This window comes from Pseudopodoces humilis, chromosome 4 (genome assembly GCF_049639895.1).
Source record: "Pseudopodoces humilis isolate 2021_Gansu_Grassland_sample_001 chromosome 4, ASM4963989v1, whole genome shotgun sequence".
Classification (NCBI taxonomy): domain Eukaryota; kingdom Metazoa; phylum Chordata; class Aves; order Passeriformes; family Paridae; genus Pseudopodoces; species Pseudopodoces humilis.
The window spans coordinates 42,595,206-42,620,541 of NC_142203.1; the positions used below are offsets into that span (position 1 = coordinate 42,595,206).

A 25,336-nucleotide genomic window follows, 5' to 3' on the forward strand; every position below is an offset into this window, starting at 1 on the left:
TGATCTTACCTTCTAAGAAAGTAGCCAAAAGTCTTGAGGATCCACCTGGAGAGTTAGAGGTATGAAACTTCTTAAAAAGGAGATGAAAGAGCCTATAATTTTTGTTTAATAAATCTTCATATTTTAGTTTATATCTATAGGTGAAACAAGTAGATCCAGTAAAAAATATAAAAAGAGAATATTTACAATCCGTCTACAGGTGAAACAAGTAGATCCAGTGAAAAATATAAAAGAATTAATATTTAAAATCTGAAGGTGAAATTTCTCTCTTTTGCCTCTGTCGTCACTGCAGTTGAGGAGATTATTGCATTATCTCTGTGGAGTTTAAGTCTTGCATAGCAGAGAGGGAGTGAGATGTTGCCCCCTCTTCAAATAGCAGGAATTTTAAACAGCTGTTTTTCTTCATATTCCAGCAGCACAGGGAATAAAAGATGACTAGAAATGGCTGTAATGTTTTTAATTAAATGTAGTCAAATAATTTAAAATGTTAGAATACGTTTCAATTTCATTTTGATTTTGAAAACCAAAATTATATCTGTAATTTACATCAAGCCTAAGGGCTCTCAAATGCCAGGATATCTGACATGGTACTATATCCCTGGTAAATTGCCTTCTATACCAGTCACAGACAAAACATTGGAAATACTTCGGTAATTAAGACTCCCACAGAGGTGAAAAAATGCCTCACTATACTACAATTATGTTAGGTAGCCTGGAGATGTAAGATTTTTGAGTAGTACCTCAGAAATGGCATAGAGTTTCCTGCCTTCATGGAAGTGCTTACCTGCACAGTTTACATCTGTTTATTCCATACCTTAATTCTTGGGGATGTTTTGCAAATAACCAATTTTGTCATAGGGTAATTAAAGTAAAATTTATGTATGGAAAGTCATGAGAGCTCTGTAATACTTAGAGTGCAAATGTTTATGTGTATGCACTTTTTTCATTTGCATGTTTGTGTAGTATTTTAAATGTTTGAGCAGCCCTGTAATGGCATTACTAAGGAGATCACAGAGTCCATGCAACAAGTTAGTTTACACAGGCTCTGTGTAAGTTATTTTGAAGTTCTGATGGATTTTAGTTCACCCAACTGAGATTTCACCCTTTCACTATGAAGAAACAAAGAAGCTATTATACATTCTTATTTCTTCCTTTGTGCCTTCATAGTTGTTTTTATCTTCATGTTGTAAGTAACAGCATGGTAAGGAAGAGGAAGATGGTGCTCTAACAGGTTTTATGAAGGTATGGCAGCTTTATATGAAAATTACTATATAGCAGATACCGACTGACAGCTGCAGCATTCTCAGCCTTTAATTGTTACAGTAGACATCCATAGTTGCATTTAAGTTCAGCCTACCAGAAAGTGTTGGGGTTATCCAAAGTTTCTGTGCTACTGTTATTCTGAAGCTGGGATTTTGGAATATTGTGATTGTCCTGCTCTGCTCTGCATTGTATTTGGCCTTACCTTGAGTCCAGTGTGTGGTTTTGAGTGCCAGAATACAAGAATAAACTATTAGAGAGCATCCAGAGGAGGGCTATGAGGATGGTGAAGGGCCTTGGAGGGAAGCCATGTGAGGAGTGGCTGCAGTCACTTGGTCTGTTCAGTCTGCAGAAGAGGAGACTGAAGACTGACCTCATTGCAGCTACAACTTCCTCGTGAGGGGAAGAGGAGGGGCAGGCACTTCTGTAGTGACCAGTGACAGGACCTGAGCATATAGCCTGAAACTCCCCAACACTGCATAGGAGGAAAACATTCTCACCCGGAGGGTGGTTTGGCACTGGAACAGCTCCCCAGGGTCACAGCACCAGCCTGACTGAGTTGAAGAAGTGTTTGGATGATGCTCTTAGTCACATGGCGTGGTGACTCTTGGGGTATCCTACACAAGGTCAGAAGTTGGACTTGATCATCCTCTTGGGTCCCTTCCAATTCAGGATATTCTATGATTTTCTGTCTTAGTATGTTTTAACAAAATGTAAAACACTCTAAATTAGCAATGTTTAATGAAAACTGTGGCATGATTTTTGGACAGGAACATATAAATCTTGTATTCATGAACACCTGAAGTCACATCAGCATTTAAATATAATAATATAAATATAAGAAAATTGCATGGTAGAATGGGCAGGAAAGTGTTCAGTTATCCATTAAATTATAAACATTTTGGGTCAGAAGCTGCTTCAAATCTCTTTTCTAAGATCTCACATAAATTTTTGGATATTATAATTTTGGATACTGCACGTATAATTCTTGGAAATGAACTTACTGCATACACTGTCTGGATGGGTCCCAACTTTTTAAAAAGCTCTGCTGTAGAAAACTTGAACTTGTTTCATGTGTGAAATTGAAACTTTAGCTTTCGTTCATATTTTTTTGTTTCGTGTAATACGATCCAGAAGCCAAAGATACTGCTTGAGTGATATTACTGTACTTATTACATTTTCCATTCCAACTGTCAATAATGTTATCTTTTTCCTACTTTGCCTGGTGACCTGATCTCAAACAAAGCTAGGAATGAATGGTTTATAGCAATAAAAATATAATGTATAAGGAGACATTTAAGTAGTTCTTCACTGCACTTCACTTTTATTGTCCACCACTCCATTAAAACTAATTCCAGTTTGGGGGAGTTTCACAAGAAAACCACCATTGGCAGACATTTGGCAGCAAGCAGATGATCTATTTCTATTTTCTCCTGTTCAATCAGTGTTTTTCTTTATCTGTCAGCTAGGTCTGAAATCCTGTTGCAGAGTTTTTATGAGAAAAATTTCAGACTTGTTAGCAGTTTCTGGTTCATAATTCAGTTCAGTCACAGGACTACAGTAGCCTGTGGCAACATTGGATTTCTGGGGTTATTTCTGGCTATCCCCTCTGTCCTTAGGTGGTACCTGCTTTTCAAAGGAAATAAACATACAAATAAAATAACGAAGTGAAAAGAAGAAAGGTCTGTGGCTTTTCCTGTAGTATGTTTATGGATAAGCTTTCCTGGCATGTTTATTACAAAACAGGTATTTGGAAAACATGCTCTGCTTTTTGGTTGCTTTACTCTTCCATTTTCACTGGGATCATGAATTGTCCAGGAGAGATGACAGGTCAGTCTTCTGACTTCCAGTGGTTTGGGTGAATCTTTGGGCATTTTTGTTTCATACAAAGGCTCCAGATGACGGAAGCTTTTTGGCTGATGTGGTTTTACCTCAGAGGTTTGGCTGACGTTTCATATTGAAGATTTACACTGATTGACAGAAAGAAAAACCCAAAGAAAAATGATGGATTTAGCTCCTCCCATACCTGGAAAAGTGAAATACATTTCTGGCATTAAGCATTTTTATTTACTCAGTTTATTCAGCTAACTGCTGTTGTTGTCATAACCACTGTGGTAGTTCAGGAAAATATATAGAGCATTTTGGTAAAACCTAGTTTAATTTAAATGCACACAAATAGCCAAAGAAAGCAAATGCTTCACAGTAGTGAAACGTGAACTCACTGGTCTTACGGAAATCTAACCACCGTTAACATAGTCCTAAAACCAAGGAACAGAGAAGGTATGAACCTTTTTCTTAGTAATAGTGCTGAATTACTAGAACTTTTTCAGCTTTTTGAAATAGGGTTCTGTAGGGTCAGGCATCTCATAGGAACTGGGAATTCTGTAATTTTCTTGTTAATACAAAAATAAGAATAATAAAGATAGGAATATGACTGAGCTGATGAAGCCTAGATATAAAAAAAACACACTTCTGTAAGTATATAATGGATTATGACAAAAAGAGTATTGCCATGAAAACTAGCATAAGGCTGTAGGACTGTTGAAGCCCAGAACCAGTTTTTAAACCTGCCCATAGTTTTCTCAGTGGAATAAAGAAGCAGAAGACGTGGTAGCTCTTTCAGTATCCCTCAAGTGGAGATGTAATGATTACCATTCCCAAAAAGTCCAGCTTTCTTATTCTGGAATCTTGTTTTAACGATCGTTTGTAGAAACCCATGAAGATCCAAAATGTATGAGACATGATTTTCCAAAAAGAATTGAATAAGTGTTTACAAGATTTCTGGTAAATAAAGGGGAAATTGTTACATTCCCAGAAGGCCATGGAAAACATTGTCTGCTGTTGTCCAAAGTGTATTGAACTGAAGAGTCACCTTCACCATCAGATTTTGGCTGTGGAACAATTGAGTTGAACTAGTAGTAGTAGCAAGATCTTAATGACCAGTTTGAATTCGGTGGTACTACAGTATCCTTCAGTTTTGTCCGTCATTTTTATTTTTCTTTGTTCCAATGTTTTGGTAACAATTACTGGTGTTCCAAAAGAAAGAAGCGTTAAGAAGATACAATTTTCCTGAGTGCAACTTCACTCCTTTTGAGGCTAGCTTAAAGGTTACCTTCTTTTTGCATCTTCACAATCATCTTCATGATATTTGATTTTTCAGATTGAACCTTGACCCTTATCACGTGTTGGTGGTATGACGAATGTGAAGAATTATTAATCTTGTTCATTGTATTTGAGCTGTCTGGAAACAGAGAAAATGAGGTAAATTTTACTGTTCTGTTTGTTTTGAATTAGGTTCATGCACTTTTAGTTCGAGAAGTTGATGTAGAGAAGGTGTCAAGTTTTGAGAACCCATATGTAGATGCAATAAGAAGCTTATGGAATGACCCTGGAATTCAGGAGTGTTACGATAGACGACGGGAATATCAATTATCAGATTCAACTAAATAGTAAGTACATGGTAGCAATGAATAACTGTATATAACTTGATGTTTCTAGCAAAGTAATTTTTGCTTTATTGTACTATATGTCTGTGTACATGTTTGTGTGCATATGCAACACAAACATAGCTGAATATACATGTACAAAATTGAATTAAGGAGTGGCATACATCTATTTTAGGATTATATCTGTGCTTATTTCACAAAATGACAGTCTGTGATCATTCAAAGTCTTAAGTTAACATTCTAACTAGGGATGGTTAATTTGGGGGAGGATTTTTTTGTTAAACCTATTCAACCTACTCTCTTCCAACATATAATCACAAATGCAAGATGGGAAAAACTAATTTCATGTAGTGGGACAGTAGTCAATACTGTGAAGTGCAATTAAAGTAGACCTCCATACAATTGATACAAATTGAAATGTCCAAGAACTCCTATTTTCCAGATTTTCTGTTTTCCCTTCCTGGCATTTGCATTCTTAGTAGTGAGATAAACAGTACTAAATAAAGGTATTTGTTTTATACTGAGCTGCCTTTCTATTATGGAAACAAAGTCTAAACATTAAAGAACATGGCAGCCAGGAAAGACATCAGGAAAGCACTTGAAGTGAAATTGTTTTTTCTAGATCAACAATAATAAAAATTGTTATGTGACTAAAAAAAAGGTCTGAAATGTTACACCTTTAGTTTCTTGGGACTGGAGTCTGATTAGAAAACAATGTGAAATTTGTCATTGGAGTCTGATGTCTGCCTGGAGGTTTACTCCATGAATCTTAGTTATTTTTTAGTGATGTAGCATAGAGCTCAGGTAAAATTTCTCATCTCCTGTCAAAGAAACAGTTGATGGCCTTTTCATGTTGACCAGTGCTACAGAACACAGCACAGTGTGTTACTAAAGCCATGGCAAAAACTTCCATGGGTTCTACATTGTTTTTTGTATTAGCTATGAAAAAAAGTTATTCCTTTGATACAACTCCAGTCTCCATTTGGCATGTATACATGAATGGAAGCCTCTTAAGCTTAAGAAAGTTCAAAGTGAAGCTTCCATTAAGCTGACTGTAGCAGGACATTAGACATGACAGGTGTGGAATGACATTTATCTGCACACTAGTTTGAGCATCCTTATCTAGTACATTACTTTATAAGGGAGTTAGTCAAGATGAACTTACTAGGATCTTGCTGATACAATTTAGGCAGCTGAAGATCCATGAATGCAGGATATAAGGCTCCTCAGATTCATTGCAATATTATCATCATGCCATGGCTTCCCTTTGCCCTATGCATAGGGTTTCTCTTGTCCTGTGCAGTTCTCTGTCCTTGCTACCTTCCCAACCCATCATTTTTGCACGCATATTTTGGTGTAGAGTGGTGCAAAGCACAGTGGCATCTCTTGTGTATTGTTCAGATTCTCACTGTCCTCAAACATACCAAACTGTGTTTTCTTTTTAGGTGGTAAGGAAACAAATATAATTTTACATAAAAAGAAATTTCAAGATGTGTAAACAGTGAAAAGAAAATTTTAGAGACACGTTGCTAACAATATTTCTTCATGTTGTTTCTGTACTAAAATGAGTGGCAAAGTTAAATAGAAGGTGAAGCAGAGTTCGTCTCATACTTTGAATTTCTTGTATTTGTAGGTCCTAACTTTGTTTCCACAACAGATGTGATACTGGTTTTAAAGTTGAAATAAATGTATGTATTTTCTGTGCTCTCTTCCTTAGAGGCTAAAAATAGAATTACTTTCCTAAATAGGAAATAATGATCTGATGCTACTTCAGATCAGATTGTGCTGAATACCATAGTTTTGACCTACTTTAATTAAATTGTCACCATAGCGGATCTTTTGAGTAGCATTAAAAATAGTAGGGAATAATCATTAAGAAGCTATAAAAAAAATTCCTAGTACATTGTCTTGCAAAATGTACATGTGCTAGTTGATTGGTTATTTCTCAAGCTCAGCATGTTTAGCAGTTTACCATGAGTGTTTTGCAGATTTGGTGACTACATTATAGTTCATACTATGGATTTCTGCAAAATCTTTTAAATAACTCTTGTTAATCACGGTGTATAAGTCTTTAGAAAAGCCTCCATGTAAACTTATGCTTGCAAGCAGAGTTTTTTCTGGGTACGTAAGTCCAAAAAAAAATAAAAATCAGCAAACACCAAAGAAACATTGTTTCAAAAATACAGTATGTGGGTTTATCATTAAAACACTCAAATTTATTAGCATTATATCCCTGCCACCAAGCAAGGAGGCAAATTACTTTAAAGTTGCTACTGAGATTCACAAGGCAGTAAGACGGAAACAAGCACTTGGTGCTCGTTGTCTTCTGACTTGATTTATGAACCAAAATGGTTTGTTGTCCATTCTCTCTCTTGTAAGCATATGTGGCAATGTCTGATAAGCATATGTGGCAATGTCAGATGTGCTCTTCGTTTAATCCCTTGCACAAGCCTCTCATCTTCTCAGTAGTTTTCCACTGTGGTTTTATAGTAGTAGTAGTAGTACCAGTAGTAGTAGAAGTAGTATTTTCAGTCTGCTGCCTACATTGCTCTTTTCTACCATCAGTATTCAGCAAGGCTAAGTGTTGGGTCCTGCCCTTGGGTCACAGCTGGCCAAGGCAGTGATACCAGCAGGGGCAGAGTAGCTGGAAAGCTGCCCAGCAGAAGATGACCTCAGGGTGCTGGTTGCCAGCAGCTGAACAGGAGCCAGCATATAGCCAGCATGGCCAATGGCATCCTGGCTTGGATCAGAAATAGTGCGGTCATCAGGACCATATCTGATATTTCATCAGAATATCAATATCAGAGTGTGTAGGGGTTTATCCCCCTGCAGTCAGCACTGCTGAGGCCACATCTCAAATCCTATGCCCGGTTCTGGCCCCCATACTGCAGGACAGACACTGAGGGGCTGGAGCATGTCCAGAGAAGGGGAACAGAACTGTTGAAGGGTCTGGAGCACAAGTTGTAAGGAGCAGCTGAATGAGCTGGGGGTCTTCAGCCTGAAGTAAAGGAGGCTCAGCTGTAGACTTACCACTCTCTACAACTGCCTTGAAAGGAGGAGGTAGCTAGCTGGGGGTCAGACACTTTTCCAGGTAACGAGAGGTAGAACAAGAGGACATAGCCTCAACTTGTACCAGCTGAGGTTCATTTTTCTGAGCATCAAGAATAATTTCTTCTTGGAAAGAGTTGTTAAGCATTGAAACAGACTGCTTAGGGAAATAGTGGAGTCACCATCGTTAAGAGTTGTTCAGGAAGTAATTGGATATTGTACCTAGTGCTGTGTTCTAAGTGATGAGGTTGTGATTGGTCAGTGTTGGACTCAATGATGTTTGAGGTCTTTTGCAACCTGAATTACTCACATTCCTGTTACTTTATTGTTTCTAGATGACGCTTCAGGTTTCTAATATGTCCTGTATATCATAATACTTTCTGCCATCTTTTGACCTGCTTTGTCGTTCTTTGTCATTGTTAGCTTAATTTTTGACGTTTTTATACCCACTGCTTGTACTCTGAAAGAATACATCCAGTGTTTGTTTACTGGAAGAGGTGGCAGTAGTGTCTAAGAAAGAAAATTCCCTGCATTATGGGAGTTGATGTAAACTTCTTGGAGGCTTAACAAATACATTCTATTCCGTTTCCTGATCACTGGCTGCTCCAAAGCTTGGATGTTCATGTTGTTAAAAAATCAACTTTAAGACTTCTCTGTAGCAAAGTTAAGAGCACTTGAGATACAGAGAAGTTACTTGCTTTCCATGCACATTACCAGGTGACTTACCGACTTAATTACCATCAAATTACTTCCCTTTAAGATGCTGCCTCACAGTGTGAGACAGATGTAAGCTAATAACATGGAGAATTGCCTTTAGTAGTAGCTGTGTGAGATGAGATCATCCAGAATATACTGTACAGGGTGCCTAGACCTTAACCCAAATGTAAAAAGGTCACCAGTCAACAGTTTGATTATAGCATACCTTCTCAAAGCCTAGGGAAAGGAGAGGTAGTAGTCTTCTGTGTTCGTGAATTTGGGTTGCAGTTGGAATTTTTGAAGATTCATTACCATTTTTTTCCAGTATGACTCTAAGGGCTTACCATTCATGAACAAAATGTAGGAAGTGTTAAAGACCTAGATGGTGTCCCAGAGCATTGCTTGGCTCAAATTTTTAATTTCATCTTTCTCTGGCCAAATGAAATTGAAGTATTTCAATTTGAACTGTGTACCTCCAACCAAGGACTTTGTGGTTGCTACACAAGCAGTGAGCATATCTGTTTAGTTTCCCTTCTATGGCTATGTTTTCTAACACTTAAGTTAATTAAATATAATTTTCCCATTAGTGTGTTAGCTATGCCAGTGGATCTATAACGCATTTTGTTATTATGTAATATACTGCTTCATTAGTCAAACATGCCTTGGCATTCTCGTACATGTATAGTCTTCCAGGCTTTTGTTTATGCATTTTATGTTGCATTTTAACAGCTTGGTTCCTGCAGTTGCACAGCTTTGTATACGCTGTCAGCTGAGATAGTTGGACAGTTAGTACAGAAATGCAGATTCCCATACTTTATTATACAATAAGAGCTCAAGGGTGTGAATCTAAGGTCATTTACAACATATCACTGATTTTTAACAGAAAAAAAAGGTGAAACCTGGTGATGTCTGCTCAGTAAAGTACACCTTTTGTAAAGCTGTAGCAGGAGTTGTAAGGCTTTGGTCATCTAGTAATTTTTCTATGTCAGTATTCCATTTGAGTTTGAAGTATTCTCAGAACTTCATTTAAACAATTAATTTATACCTGTCAGCTAAAAATAGCATCTTCCTTCAGTGTTACTCCTCCAAAACACATACATTTCAGTGAAATTAGCACGTATTAAATAAAATGTGTTTGGAGGTACACAGTGGGCAAGATCAGCATATGAATCTTAAGTTTTTACTACTGCAGTTTACTCCATTTCTTGGCATTACCTTTAGAAATCATTTTTTTATTTCATAAAGGTGTAGGGCACTCTTAGAGCATGATGGTTCTTCCAGAAGGAGTAATACTGTCTGAAAGTGAGACCTGCTGTGCAGCTGAACTGATAGCAAATTCTGAACAACTGTCTGGGGTATCTGTGTACCAATCATTAGATTGCAGTGACAAAACCATATAGCCATAATTTAAAAGATGTTTAAGTACATTATTATTTAATAAACTGTTGATTAGTTCTTGCTTATCATCATTTGTAAAAATGGACCTGAAGGTCCTAAAGCTATACTTGAAGGCAATTTGTGTTGTAGAATCATAGATTGTGCTTTTGTGTATTCACAGTATACACAGCCTTATTAAGGTTTATAGTAAGGTAGAAACAGCAAATAAAAATTAAAGTCTGAAATTTAAAGATCAAGTACTAGCAGAACCATGCTAATCCTATCTTATGCCTCAGATATAGTCCCAAAATAAAAGCAATGTCTGAAGAAAGATGGGACATGCATATCAAAGTACTGCTTCCCATAGAAAAACTGGAGGTTATGCAACAGAACTTAGGAAATTCTAAGCGGGAAGTGGGACAGTGTAAAGCAGTATACAGTATGTATTTCTTTCAGGATGCTTTTTTTCATGCAGCACCAAACATGTTCTTAATGACTGTATAATTTCACACCACGTTTCCTGAAAAGAAGGATTTGCATGAGCATTTTTTTATTTGATGACTTGTCTTTTTTAGCCTTTGCTAAGGTTGGCTTTTAGTGATGTAAGAAATTGAGGAAGACAGCTAGGTAGGATTTGGGTGGAATATGGTTAAAAACAACACTGTGACTTCTTCCTACTTCACTTCAATCTTAGGTTTATTGTGTTTACTGTAGATTAAGATGAGGTAGTTCTGGAAACTGGTAATTTACCTCAACTTTTCATCAATGGTGTAGAGTCTTAGAAACACAAACCTCTACAGAAGTTCTGAGAACACAGCGAGTACTTGTTTGTATTTAGTTTTGTGTGCTGAAAATTGATTCCATTTACTGAACTGCTGCCTGTTAGCATAGAGGACACTTGTGTCAGTTATTCTGGCAACTCTGTGAGGCAGGAAAAGTCCTGCTACAGCAGCTTTAGCATTTTGCATATGTCCTGTTGAAAGTCAAGCTAGTTGTGTGTTTTCTTATAGATGTAAGAGAAGAAAGGCTTTTGTTTTTCAGCACATGGTCAAAATTAGTTGCTAGGGCTTTTTTGGACAGTTTTGTTTGGACAGACATCAGCTGGCTCAAAGTTTTGCAGAACAAACTAAACTCCAACCCCACCCCAAAACCACCCCAAACTCCAACAATAGTATGGAGTAAAGCCCCAGTCCACTCTAGAGTAGCTAGGCTTCAAAGGACAGAGGTACATTAAATCTTACTAAATATCTTGCCTAATTATTCTTTGTCATAGACTTTGGTTGCATTTCTATTTTCTCTTGCGCTCCAGTGTCTATGCAGAGCATTTGGAGAGGGTTATACTCATGAACTATCATAATCTTGAGAAAAAGGCTTTTTTTTACATTAAACCTCAGAACTTCAGGGTTGAAAAGATGTAAATGTTTATGGTTACTATTGTACCATAATTTGTCATGTCATTGAATACAGTGTGAAATCATTTGCATGTGATATGTTGCTGATAGGTCTTGCTTTTATAGATGTGGTTACACTGAAATCACCAACAAACCTTTGTGTTAAATGACGGAATTTGTAGAACTTTTTGAGGTTTGTGCCTTCCCTGTTCCCAATACTCAGGTTTTCCTGTAGAGATGTGTTGGCTGGCTGGATTATAGCAAATCATCTTCACTGGTTTTACACTGACCTTTCTATCAGTGCCAATAATTACTTCTATCTCAACATGTTTGGTTTTATTTAGAGATTTGTAATGTAGTGTTTCTGGTATGGTGCCAGTCAGATCCTTTCTCATCAGCACTGTGTTTCAGAGGCATTCTGCTCTCCAGGGACTTCTGTGCTCAGAGTGTCTCTCAAGACTCCTAAGCACAGGATTTCACAGTGTGCTAGTGAGTATTAATTCAGCACCTTGCTACATCAGTTTTGCCTACTGAGTTTAGGAAAAGTTATTAGATAGTACTGATGAGTAGATAGAGATAGATGGAAGGCTGTACCTGCCCATGCCTTACTGCCTGCACCTGATCAAATAGGCTATATGCTGAACATAGTTCCTATGGAACTAAATTCTCTAAGTTCCTATGGAACTTTTCTAAGGAATAAATCCTATAGGTTTACTCCTTAGAAAATGCTTCTTTATCACCTGATTACTTGGAAAAATCTCACCTCAAAGATGCTGGTAAGTAGTAGCTCATGTCTGGAGGAGGGTGTTTCTTTGAATTGTCTGCCCCATGCTGAAAGTGCTCCAAGATCTTAATTTCTGAAAGAAAATAAAAGTGACTTTTGATGGTCTGTCTTCATTAGGTGATGCAGCCGTAGAAAATAGGCTCAGTATTGAGCTGCGCATTTGTGGTGGCTGGAGTCAGAGTCAATTTATTAAAGAACTTTACTTAATGGTTAAAACAACTGTGGTCTGTTTATTAAGCTTAGGAGTCTCACTTCCTTGCTTGATTTCTATATGGAAATACATATAGGAAAGTACAGAGTCAGTCTACTTCCATAATCCTATTTCTGCTGTTCATTTTGAAATGCGGGCCAACAGTACTTTGACATGTGCTTTCTTTCAAGGGCTTTATTAGCACCTCCATAACCTGGCAGCTTCTCTGAAGCTGGCTGCAGGCTTGGACCTTGACATGGGCGATGTAAAGTGCATTAAAAATACTTTGCTCTTGGTGCTGACTAGAAAACAAAAGTCTTCCTCTGCTTCTGGTCAGCCTGCGGATCACAGGTGTGTTGCTAGATGCTGGCAGCTTGTCCTGACGTCAAGGGAGGTCCACTGCTAGCAGCTCATTACATACTCATTGCCTCAGTAATGCACCCTCTGCCTGTCACTATGGCAACCCCCTGGAAAATTACCTCAGCAGCCACTAAAATTCATTTTTATTAAAACTAATTACAGATATGATTAAATTTTGAAACTTGGACTGTATTATAAATTTACTCAGAACCATGTATTTCCCCATTTTCTTTCCTTTCTATAATGCCTGGTTGAGTAGGTACTGTTTGGGTGAGAGGCCATATAGCTACAGTGTGACTCATCAAAATAAGATTTCTTAGTAGGTGGTGAAAATGAGCTCTGAGTACCATGTAGCTGAGACCTAAATGTCTTGCGGAGTTGCACGTAATGATGGTGGTTACTGACTATTGGACTAGCTCTCAGGATGGTTTCCAGGGTATTTCCAATACCCATATTGTGATTATGACTTCAAAATTTTAAGCTAATAAACCGAAAAAATATCTGGTCAGGGCAGTTATTGGCTACTCCTTTTGTGTAAGAATGTAGCTATGTCAAGTCTTGTGATTTGTTTGCGAGAGTGCATGTGTAGCCAGTTGTAGTTTACATTGGAGAGTTGGGTGCGTTGGTACTGATGGCAGTATTTGTAAATTCATTTTGAGTTGGGCTTCTACCCTGAAACACACTGTGCATATGTCTTACATGTTTATATTTTTTGTTTATATGTAGGATTTGTTTGCCCAGGAGAGCAGTATAGTTGTCAGTACTTTAGGGCTGCATTAGCTAAGTGCTTTAGAACCACAGTTTATTAGTAAGCAGGTGCATCCAAAAGCCCATCAAAATCATCATTTACTTCTCATCCATCTACATTCAAAAACTCAACACATTCCACATAGCCATGGCTTCACAAGTTCTCTCCTGGTTGCCAGATAAGCCAGTAGAGGAAGTAGCTGCACTCTGCTTTCCTGCTGGAGTTTATGGGCTTTCCACATCCATCAAATAAACCATAATCAGAACAATTTCAGTAGTGTTTCTTCACTATTCCAAATAATTTTGACGGAAGTGTGTTATCAGGCTGTTGCACAAGTGAAGGGGCTGGCAGCTGGGGATGGGCAGAGGAGCAGCTAGGGTTGACAGTTGAAAGAAGACAATTGGCATTAGCTAGCACTTTGGATGTTTTAATTTCAAGTTGCTGCCCGATTAAGTAATTTAAAAATAAATTTTAAAATAAATACATTACTTTCATTTTAGTTTACTTTTAGTTTAATAAGCTGTAGGATGTTTAAAGCTTATGTGTGCAATGCTGCACTTCTGTGGTGATCAGGGAATTTCTTTAAACCCCATCTTTCATGAGGGTAAAAAAAAATTCATCCAATCCAATTATTTTGGTACAAGGAAGCTTTGAAAGTATAAGTCTTTATTGTGACAGTAAATAAACCATGGTAAGCCAAATAATAAATTTTCAATGTTACAGGAACAGTTAGAATAGTAGTATGTGAGAAATGTGTGTGCTGCTGGTATGTCTTTAAATATTAATTGTAATCTATTTGTCTTTTCTTTTTATGTAGTCAGCTGCATTCATTTACATATTCCCTCTCAGCATTTTGAAATAGTGACTCAGCTCAACAACCAGTTGTTCAGAATGATCAGACTTGACACCCCGTCCATTCTAATGCAATGCCAAAATCCATTCTTGTGCTTCATTAAGAGAAAATGCCTTGGGTTTTTGTCTGTGTAGTACTGTGGATATAGAGATGTAGTGTTTTGCAATTAATACACAAGTTATGATAATGTATTGAGCTTATGTGTGTTGATTTTGCTGTCACTGGTATTATAGGAAGACTGCATCTGACTGAAATGAGACATTTTATTTCTGTCATATATCAAAAGTCTTCAGACAATGATATAAAACAGTGCATAAGATGGAAGGGAAAGACCCTATCCCAATGCTAGTTGTTCTTACTTAAAGAAAATAGAAGATTTTTTAAATTTTTACTTTGTTTTAGAGGTTATGTAAATTTAAAAGGAAACTTGCAGCATTTTTAGTGATTTTAAAATATCTTGAAGGCAACTTTTGTTGCTGCTGCTGGCAGAGCTTTCAGTTTGATTTTCAGAAACATGTTTAATCCCCCTGAATAGCAGAACACGTTTAATCCCTGTTGATAGCAGAACACAAAATTATATACCTTCATTAGGTAACAGGAAGTGTAATTGTCTGCAGAACTATCAGTAGCAGAAGATACCTGTTCCTTTGCTTCAGAATAACAGTGCAAAACTTAATTTAAATCTGAATTCCAGCACACCTAATTTTTCAGCAGAAGTCTCTTTTAAAATGAAATGTGAAGAAACTCCAAAAAAGTGAAAAAACCCCAAAAAGCAGAACAAACATAAACAAAAAACCCAACAAACAAAGGGGAAAAAAATCAATGAAAACTACAAAACATAGGAACTACAAATCAAAATTAAAACCATTTTTCTGTCTAGGAAGAATTTCATTTACAATTTGCTGTATGGTCACAGCATTAAAACAGCAATGATAAAAGACTTCAAGCTGTACAACAAAGACTTGGGATATTTTAATTTAAATAAATTGATACAATAATACATTCATTTATTAAGTTTTAAGTTAGAATAAAAGTGGTAGCGGCTAAATATTACTGGAAAACAAAAAAAAAAACTGCAGGATGTATTCTAAATGGATTTTGTTAGCCCATAGATACTGATTATGATTGTCAAAAAGATTTTCTTGTTACGGGTTTTTGTGCATCTTCTGATTTTATTTTTTTTTTCTGTGAGATACTTCTGGTTTTGACACTAATTTCTTGATTCTGGGTTTGAGCGTGTAATTCATGACAGTTCTTAGAGAGCCCACCCAACACTCTTTAATCTCTTAAGTGAAGAAATCCAGGGAATTAAGTAAGACTCCATAAGGATACATAAGGACTCCTCTGTGGACTGTATAGGCTCTGTAGGGGGCTACAGGTGAAAGGAGTGAAAAGGCAGTGTTCTGAGTTTGGCTACTGAGTGAGCAGAACATGAGCATAAAGGATGAGGACAGGGAAAAGGTAAGTATTTTTTAAGGTTAAATTAATGTTTCTGGAAGTTCCAAAAACCAAAAAACCCCACAAAACATCATCTGCTCATTTATTGATTTTTAGAAACACAAATGAGATGTAACAATTTAATAGTATTTTTGCTTGATCACATTTCTAAAATCAGCCATATGTGCCTTACCCCAGGTATTTTAGTAAAACGTCCACTGTGCAGAGATGAAGTAACTAGGCTCACCTTGGAGACCACAACTAAAGCTTGCCAAAGGAATGCACCAAGGCATTTGTGTAAATTGGCTGCCTGCCAATTTGTTCAGTTAAAATTCTCTTGCTCTTAAGAATATTACTGTAGCATGTAATGACTGGTAATGCTTTTTTATCGCCTTCCAAAATTTCATCACAAAATAAATCAAATTCTTATGTGGGTGGGAAGGAATAAGAATCTTACTTGGGGTCTGTCACTTTCTTATGGTTATGGATGTCATTCACTTTTGTTTTTTTCCTTTTCCACTAAGAAATTGATGATGAGCTTGTTCCTGCTGCTTTTTGTGTAAAAAACCCAGAGTGCTGATCCTGTGCTCAGATTCTCAAGTCTTTCTCTCTGCCAGAAACCAATTAGCATTCTCAGAAAATATTTTCAGATTAGTACCTTCTGGCTTACCTGAGATACAGTGTTCAATACATCTTTCTCACATTGCTATTTACTATTGAATTGATACTCCATTAATAAAGTCATAGTGAAGGAAATTTGATAATTATATAATTGAGCCAATAGTAATTTGGATCTTCCCCAATTCTAACAAATTCTTCTGTATTTTTACTTTAAGCTTATTTTAAATTTCTTTGTTTCTGTCATTGGTCAGGATAACTTTTCACTATTTTCTTAAAAAGTAATTTAAAACATGTAGAAGAAGTCTGATTATTTATAAAAGAGTGCCTGGACTAATTACTACAGGAACAGGTTCCAGGAAACAGGAAAATGAGGCATTTCATCATCACTATAAAATTATAAGACCATTGCTCTCATCCCTTGAATGAAGTTATGTTGCTTTATAGTGGCTAACTGTAGGTTATTTTTCTGCTGTGTACTAGCCAAATGTCAAGAACTTGGTTTTCTGCAGCAGTCTTTCTGCCACATGTCCACCATGGGTAGAGTGTAAGCTTCCTGGTGCACTGACATCATGAGATATCTAGCTCCTGGAAACACACATGGGTACCTTCTTTTTTGGAGGATGTTTTTCGTGACAGTAAATTAAAATGTTCAGTACACTGGTGCTTTATGATTGAAACTCACCATTAACCAATAAACAGGATAGTTCTATGTTGTAGTTACTGAACCTTTACAAACAATTTTATAGCAATTTTGGGTTACTTTCTAGTCAACTGGGGTGTCTTTCAAGTACTGCAGGCTTATCAACCTAATCAGAAGTCTCAGTGAATGCAGGACTTCAGGTGCCAGAGATCCCACTAATTAGTTTATGCTGCCTCCTGGTAACAAGATCCTGGAGAGTGTTTTAATTGTCAGGTTGGGTTTTTCCATTTTAATTTAATCTCAAAACAGTGCTCTTTATCCTCCTGTCATTTTATAAATGGTAATGATCTATTACTAGTCAGCTCACCAGACTGCTGTAGACTGCTATCTATTCTACAGCAGTCCATTGTTCTTTGGAAGGTTCATGTTAGTTTATCTAGGGGTGTGTGTGTAGGCACTTCAGACTGAATATCAAGAAATGCATCTTATATTCAAAGCAATTTTATATTTTTCACACTTGGTATAATACTATGTCTCTAAATTTCCTCTGTGTAATTGACAACTTTGGTGAATTTACATTTGAAAGCCAAGCAAAGTTGTATGGGAAAAAAACACCATAATAATTACATTACCTTTCTTGTTGAATTCGTTTGAACCTATGTAAGTGGGGATGAAGTACATTTTTATATTTTGTCCCCTCTTTTCTGCAGATAATGCTTTTTTTTTTTCTGTTGTACTTCTCCCTACCTCACAGCCCATCTCCTTCCCAAGTTTTCCTTTCTCTTTCCCTCAGTGGGATGATGGTGTCACTGTCTAGCATTCCTGTTGTTTCTCCCTGTTTATAGCTATCTTAATGATTTGGACCGCATAGCAGATTCCACCTATCTGCCAACCCAGCAGGATGTGCTCAGAGTTCGAGTCCCAACAACAGGGATCATTGAATATCCATTTGATCTACAAAGCGTCATTTTCAGGTAGGAAAAAAAATGTTAGCACCCACTTACTTGTTTCTTTTGTTTCCTTTTACATTAGCAATGCCAAGCAATGATACTGGTTTAAAGTACATAAAAAGCAATTATTCTATTTCTAAAATTTGGGCTTGGTCAATTTATCTTCATGTAATTGTCCACATATATTTAGGAGCTCATGTTGAAGATGTCAGAAGGATCAAAGACAGTTAGGTTTATTATTTTTGAGAGTCGTTTTTACTGATAGAAAATCTGCAATTCATCTTTTCAGTAATATATATATCAAAGTTTCACAGTGCATAATAATCTGAAAACATACAATCGTTTGTCCTTGTCATAAAAATTATGGAGTAAAAAGTTGCTATTTGTGTAGGTGACTTCTAGAGAGATATCACCCTACTTTAGTGCTAGTACAGTTGTTTAAAAAATAACTATGGAATTGTAATTACAAGTTAGACACCCATGTTTACACTGAGACGTGGGATGAAGTGGGAATACTCTGCAAGCAAACATGAGTTTTGATTTTGGCTGTCAAAACCTTTAGTAGATGCACATTGTTTTCTGTTTCTGTGCTTAAAATGGGGCAGCTTTAACAAGTTGTGGATTTTGATTCTGATATGTGAGGCAGAAAGGTGGTCCACTGTCTGTTTTGTTTGTATCCGTTGCCGAATACATGTGGCGTACATTGCCAAATTATTGCTTATGAGACCTTTATATCTCATAATTCTGAGGGGTTTGAGACTCAAAATTGTTCAAATACAGAAAATCCATCAAACTTAAAGTAAACATGATTGTCTGCTTAGAACAGATGCTATTAAATATCAGTGGAAAAAATCATTAAGAAAACCAAAGCAATTTGTGTTTTTAGCTAAATCCTAGAATTTTGTTGGGTTTGTGGTTGGGGTTTTTCTGTTAAGGTGTTCATGGAATTGATGTGGTTGTTGATTTTGCAGAATGGTTGATGTAGGAGGCCAACGATCAGAAAGAAGAAAATGGATACATTGCTTTGAAAATGTCACATCTATCATGTTCCTAGTAGCTCTTAGTGAATATGATCAAGTGCTTGTGGAGTCAGATAATGAGGTAAGGAATTGTCAATAAAACTCATGAGTTAAAAAAAAAAAGCGGTTTTGCCAATCCAGTCCCAGGTGTTTCCTGAATGTATCTACAAGCAGTTAGGCACAACTGGTTCCCAGTGCCAGTGAGAAGCACTTTAGGTGTCAAAGGGGAGGAAGGGCTCAATCTTCAAGTAGGGCTAAGTGGATCCATATGGATCCAAAGAAGTCTCTATGTTGTTTTGAGGAGGAATATAGTTGAATATGTTTGTTCAGTTACTGTTATTTACACCACAATAATAGGTGTTGTAAATCAAGACAAAATGTATAGATTCCGAAGGAACAGAGTCTAGGGTAGTAAACTTCATTCCTGTGACTTAAAGCCCAAGGTGCATATTGTATTTTTATTTAAAAAAAAAAAACAATAAGAGAAGTAAGCAAGTGGGTGGGCTGAGGGTTCAAAGCACACTATCCATTATTTTGAATGCAGTTTCAAATGAAGACTAAGGATGATTTTTTTTTATGGGGAGAGTATTTTGCCTCTCCTGAGGGCTAAAAAGTTGCTTATCAAACTTTTATGAATTTTGCTCATTAGCACTGCCCTGTGCAAATCTTTCAGCACATACATAAAAAAGTTAGATGAAAAAATGAAAACATTTGAAAATACCTTCTTCATGGCTGTATACAAGTTGTACTGTTTAAGAAAGTGCTTGATGTAAAGTAAAATAGGTGTCCCTGGACAATCACATTTTGTATTTTGAATTTTTTTTATGATTATTTTTTTTTAAAAACTTGGAGCTCTGGAAACATTTACATTTGTAGTGTTTTCATAAAACAGAGTTATTGTTATGTTAATTGAATAATTGTCTGTGTCATTCAAAACTGAATTTCCAGAAATTATGGTGTAGTCCGCACCAGCTTCATCTCCTGTAATTTTGGAAGCTAGACATGAATAGTTAAGAAAGATAAATCTGTCAGACTTGGTTTGTTTCAAGTCAAACTGGAAATGTCTGGTTCTGTCTTCTTCTGTTTGCATTATTCTTTTGTAGCCACAAAGTAAACACACAAATACTAAGCATTTTAATTACACAAATCAAAGTAAATTTATTGGAAATTGCATAAATTAGTTAGTTACGATAGAATTAGTTACGATAATTTTCAAATATTATTCTAACTATTTTGGGTAGTTAGACTATTCAAAAAAGAATATTCAAAATAAGCTTCATGGAAGTCAAAACCTTCTTGCAGGTGGTTTTTAAACCTCACTACTAAACTATTCATGTTTCTTTTTAACAACAGAGGAAAACATCTGAACCTTTTGACTTCTAGTTTAAAATACATTCCTGAGTTAAATTCAAACCAGGTTTTGTTTTCAAGTTGTATATGCGTACCTAGTCTAGTCGGCTTTCCAGCACACTTAGGCCTGTGTTACTCTAACTCTGGAAAGGGTCCAGACAGTTTTAGAGCTGAGCATCAATCTGGGCAAGTGAAGTTTTGGCTTTCAGCAAACTTGTAGCCTGTCTATATTTTCATCATATGCCGGGACACTGCCTTCTTCCCTTTTTCTCTCCCCTGTATCTCTAAACATTGCAGTCCCAGAATTAATGGAAAAATATGTTTATTTATTCCATTTAAAGCAAAGCATAGTTTGTCTGAATGTGCATATGGCAGAAATACGGCTTTAAATGTGTTTATTGACACCTTGATTTAAGAAATTCAACCCGCAAAGATATTTTTGTTCTTCACTGATGTGTCACAACCTCAGGAGGGAAGACAGTGATTTAACTTGAAGATTTTGGTAACCAGCCAAGAGATACTTTTCACACATAGCTTTAAATTGTGGAACAGTATTGAAAGTTTAGCACCAAAGTGAAGGGAGTGTGTATGAATGCTCTACTTTCTTAATATATGTGCCATCAGTGTGATACTAGGATAGAATCTAATCATTCCTTGGTCTGCGTGCCTCATACTGAAATTAAAATATTGGACTTGACAATTTACAGTGTTCTGCTATTTCCTTTTCATTGCTTTCATGGCCTGATTAAACTATGATTTTTGAAAGGTGGCCTGCTTTCTTTTTCTAATTAGTCCACTGCATATTGCCTGAAGTCTCATTTCCTGTAGTACATTTTTACGAAGAAAAGTGTAGTGTTTAATCATTTGTGTCATCCTTTTTAGCTGATACAGTTTTTCATTAATACAATTTTCATAACTAAATACAAACCTTAAAAAAGTACTATTTTCTATTTGGGAGGGTAGTGGGGGGTGGTGGTTATATGACTTTCCTCATTAGGAAATAAAGACTCCTGATTTTTATTTCAAAATGTAGTGCCTGATGGATGGTTAATTGTAAATGTGTTTCTTTCCTTGCTCACTATATTCAAGAGAAATACATTTGGATTATAAATCAGATAAGGTTACATTTAGTTGGGAGCCTTTGTTAGTGTCTCTGGCAGGATATAAGTGAGGTGGAGCTGGGAACTGTTTCTATTTTCATTCCATTTAAGGAGTTAAGAATTAAAAGTTCAGAGGAATATAACTGTTGTATACACAAGACATACACAGAAAATAAGACAAGGGTTATTCAGCCTGTTATTCAGAGGCATATGCAGCATGACTTGTGAATTTTGCATTCATGAAATTGCACTCCCATGACAAATATCTGAAGAGTTGGGAGTTTCAGTCCTGAAGATAAGCACAGCTGGCTGTCCCACTGCATTTTAGCTATGATTTCTCTAACAGGCGATACTCAGACCCAATGGCATCTCTTTTAAGTGTGCGTCTAGATTATATATAACTTGATATTGGTGCATAAATAAAAAACAGGAGGAGTCGGTAAGGATGGTATATTTTAACACATCCTGCAAAAATTTCAGTTCATGTACAGTCATGAAATACTTAAACACAAAGGAGAGATAGGAGAGATAGTTAACTGTTCCAGATTCTGCTCTTAATAAAATCTAAAGTCTGTCTAGGAAAATGAGGACAAAATTTGAACCAGAGGACATAATATACTAATTACATTAATAGTTCTGTAAATTAAGTAAATATTGCATCAGTCTGATCTGATGTGACAAAGGACAACATGTTATAAATTTAATTATTAATGTTTGACCTTTTCAGTTTTTCAGAAAACTCCAGTAGGATTAGAGGTGAGATAAAAAATGAAGGAATCATTTCTCTTTTAAATGGATTTATGATATGTCTCGTGGGTCACACTCTGGCTCTGAATTATGCTAGCAAATTTGGAGAAACTGGCAATTTTATCAAATGGTAAAGCTTAGAACTTTCTCTGTGTTTAAAAACAACTTATTTTTTTAAATAAAGCATTTTTTTTCTAGATTTCCAGGATATGCTATATTTGAATATGTATTAGAGGTAGCTCCTTTCAACATATCAAATCTCAGCATCTCAGTGCAATAGTTAGGAAAATGAGTTCCAGCTTTGTAAGAGAATCATAGCCACTTGCAGTTATGCAAGAACTAGAGACGTAACAGTATATCTGTAAAATAGAGTTCCATAAAAAAGTGGTTTTCATTACCTTTGCACAGCTAGGTAAATACTTAGCAAAATAGAGAAGAGTACTTATTGAAGCTTGTACATATTTATTAGTGCACTAGAAGTCTTAAGGTCTGTAAGATTTCATATAGTTTGTATAGTTCTGTGGTGGTTATGTATATGTTTTTATTTTTCTAGGGTTCTCAGAGCAAAACCAGAAAAGACAGAATACAATTTCTTCAGTTCATCTAAATTAATTTCATTAATAGGCTAAGTGAAAATTAGACATTTTCTAAACTATCAAAAAGTAAATGCAGTCTTTCCTGAGGTATTTTCAGAGGCTGCAAAGCAACAGAGGCATTGGACAGCATGAAGTATGCATTGATAAAAGATGATTTTTATATGAAAGTCATTATGAGTATTCTGAACATTGCACAACATATTTTGGGGGAAAATGCCAGTTTAGATTATTCTCATCAGAATACATTTTGGTTAAATTGTAAAATGTCAAATTCTAACAGGATTGGAGGTAAATTGTGAACCTCCTCGGTAAGAGGAAATTGTTGCTAAGTAGAGTGCTGTACCTTTGAAAAAATACCTTTTGTTTTAAAGCCCTTTTTAAAGTTTGTACTGTGTCTTAAGAAATTACATTTGATTTAGCTGCAGCCAAAATTGGTAATTTTAACATTATAATGACATGGAATTTCTCTTAAAACAGGAGCACCTTCCCTTTTTATCATCAAAATGTCACTCAGTTTTCATTAAAGTTTTATTAAAAGTACCATCTGCTTATAATCATGTATATACAGGTTTGATCCCAGATTACAGCTCTTGTAGAAAAGGATTGTAATGTATGAAGCAGGCAGGAATGGCTTAAGAATTGTGAGATTTTAACTTAATAGGAAAATTGATTTTTTTGGCTTAAGAAATCATAGACACCTTACCCTATAGGTCTTTTCCAGCTTAAACCATTCTGTGATTCTGTGCCTTCAAACTGTGTCTAATACTGCTTCCTGCTTGTTCTTCTTTCATACATACAAAAGTGTTTTCCAGGATATGTCTCTTCTGAGAGCTTGAAAAATGCCATAATGCTCAATGTCATTTGCTCAAAATCAGTTTTTTAATAGACATTAAAAAAAAATGATGGCATAATTTCCCCATCTTTCGTCCACTGGCTTTCACTGCCTTACTATATGGTTTGTCAGCTTTAAGGACCTGCATCATCTAACCTGGTGTGATAACCAGATTGAATCTTTTTTGTTCCAGTCTTGATCAGTCCCTTTTGAAATACTCTAAAATAGATTTTTGCATGAGGTACAATTCTCTTCATTCTGAACTGAAGGAGTTCCTCAGAAGCTTGTCTAAACCTGCTCCATTGTGCTGCAGTGTGACATACAGTGGTGTAGCAGCCAGATGTGTGAAGACTGCTGCTTGCACTTGTTGAGAATTCTGCTGCTGTGATTTTATACTTTCTCATTCTGTGTTCAGCATCCCATAGTCTTTCAGCTTTTTCTCTGGAGTTTACAGACTTCTAAAGCAGTAGCTGTTACTTACAAAGTGCAGGTGTGACCCCATCAAGTCTTCCAGGTTTCTGAAATACAGACTAGCAGGTTCATTTACCACTACCAGATGCTTACATGGCACTAGAAGGGGCGATCTGAGTCTCTTAGGGAAGCGGCATGGAGCTAAATACCCCAGGAAGAAAGTTGCTCTTGAAAATATTTAGTCCAAAACATTACCAACAGGGGATCATTAAAGTGACTTAATAGTCTGTAAATACGGTGGCCATCAGGAAAACAGTTTTTGACTTGGTGGTCCTGTATTACAAGGGCTGAAAGCAGAATTGTAGAGAGGATAGGATTTCCATCCTAAAGAGAGATGATTGAAGCTGGACTGAACACAGCCATGAGTAAAATGATAGGATAAAAGTTTTTCCTGCTGGGAGCAAGGAGTTATACCTGTTGACTTCGATGTAAAGATACACTCCAATGTAATTTCTTCTTTGATTCTAGAAAAAACATTGTATGACATGTGAAAGGAGGGTTTTTTCCTTTGTTTCCTTGGGGACCATCTTTGTCATCATGTCAAGGTTTTTCCATAGCTTCTTCAATGCCCCTGAAGAACTCTTATTTGACAGTGGATATCTACATTAATGTAGTTACCTTCACAATACTTAATTTCCACTGAAGAACTGTCTTGCAGTTTCATCAGATGAAGGCAGAACAGGATATTAAGAAAATTAGGGCTTCAGTATCTCAGCCACAATTGGAAATTGAAACTGAACGAACTTTGTAGCATGGTTTTCTGCAATGCTTTTGTGCTTCAAGTAACTGAATAAAGGCACTGTTCTTTTCATTGATGGAAAAATTTATTGTTTGTAGATTGCCCTACAGAGAAAGGATCAATGTTGTTTGGTTTGTTAAAAAACATTCCAGTTAAAATCTAATTTATTAAAATTACATTAAAATAATTACATGAAACCCAGGATAGGTATTTTTACTGTTAGCTCATTTGTGTTTATACTGGTATGGAGATGCAGGCACACATGCTTATATTTTTGAATCCGAACTAAAGTACATCTACAGAAGAGATGAGCCTAGATGGAACTTGTGTAGTGTTCATTTGTAACATATTTGTGTAATACGTTAACAGGTGACAAATTAGTACAGTGTTCTAGTCACACTTTGTTTTGATGTGGGCAAAAATAAGAAATGGCTTGAGGCTGCACAGCTCAGAGTATGTTTACTCTTCAAAGAGGCAATTATCTGAACAAAAATTTCATTTTTTCATCACAACTCTCACGCTGTTCACATATGAGCATGCTTCCACTTCTTTTCCAGCACTGTGTTCCTTATTCACAGGTTAGTCATACATGGCTTAGCATGAAGGCTGAAAGAAAACAATTCTGAGATCAGAGGACTTCTGTTTTTCTACATCATAAATAAAAGTAATGCTTCAGTTGGC

The 25,336-nt window shown here is 36.3% G+C and overlaps 1 protein-coding gene across 2 annotated transcripts in view; it reads left to right on the forward strand.

The window, feature by feature from the left end:
• The window catches only part of LOC102103304 (guanine nucleotide-binding protein G(q) subunit alpha), a 115,064-nt gene that overhangs the window by 77,289 nt on the left and 12,439 nt on the right, over positions 1 to 25,336 (forward strand). For both annotated transcript variants that reach the window (XM_005522645.3, XM_014252330.2), the window contains exons 3-5: positions 4,555 to 4,709; positions 17,697 to 17,825; positions 18,773 to 18,902. In XM_005522645.3, coding sequence (XP_005522702.1) covers positions 4,555 to 4,709; positions 17,697 to 17,825; positions 18,773 to 18,902 — 414 coding nt within the window. The remainder of the gene's footprint in view (positions 1 to 4,554; positions 4,710 to 17,696; positions 17,826 to 18,772; positions 18,903 to 25,336) is intronic.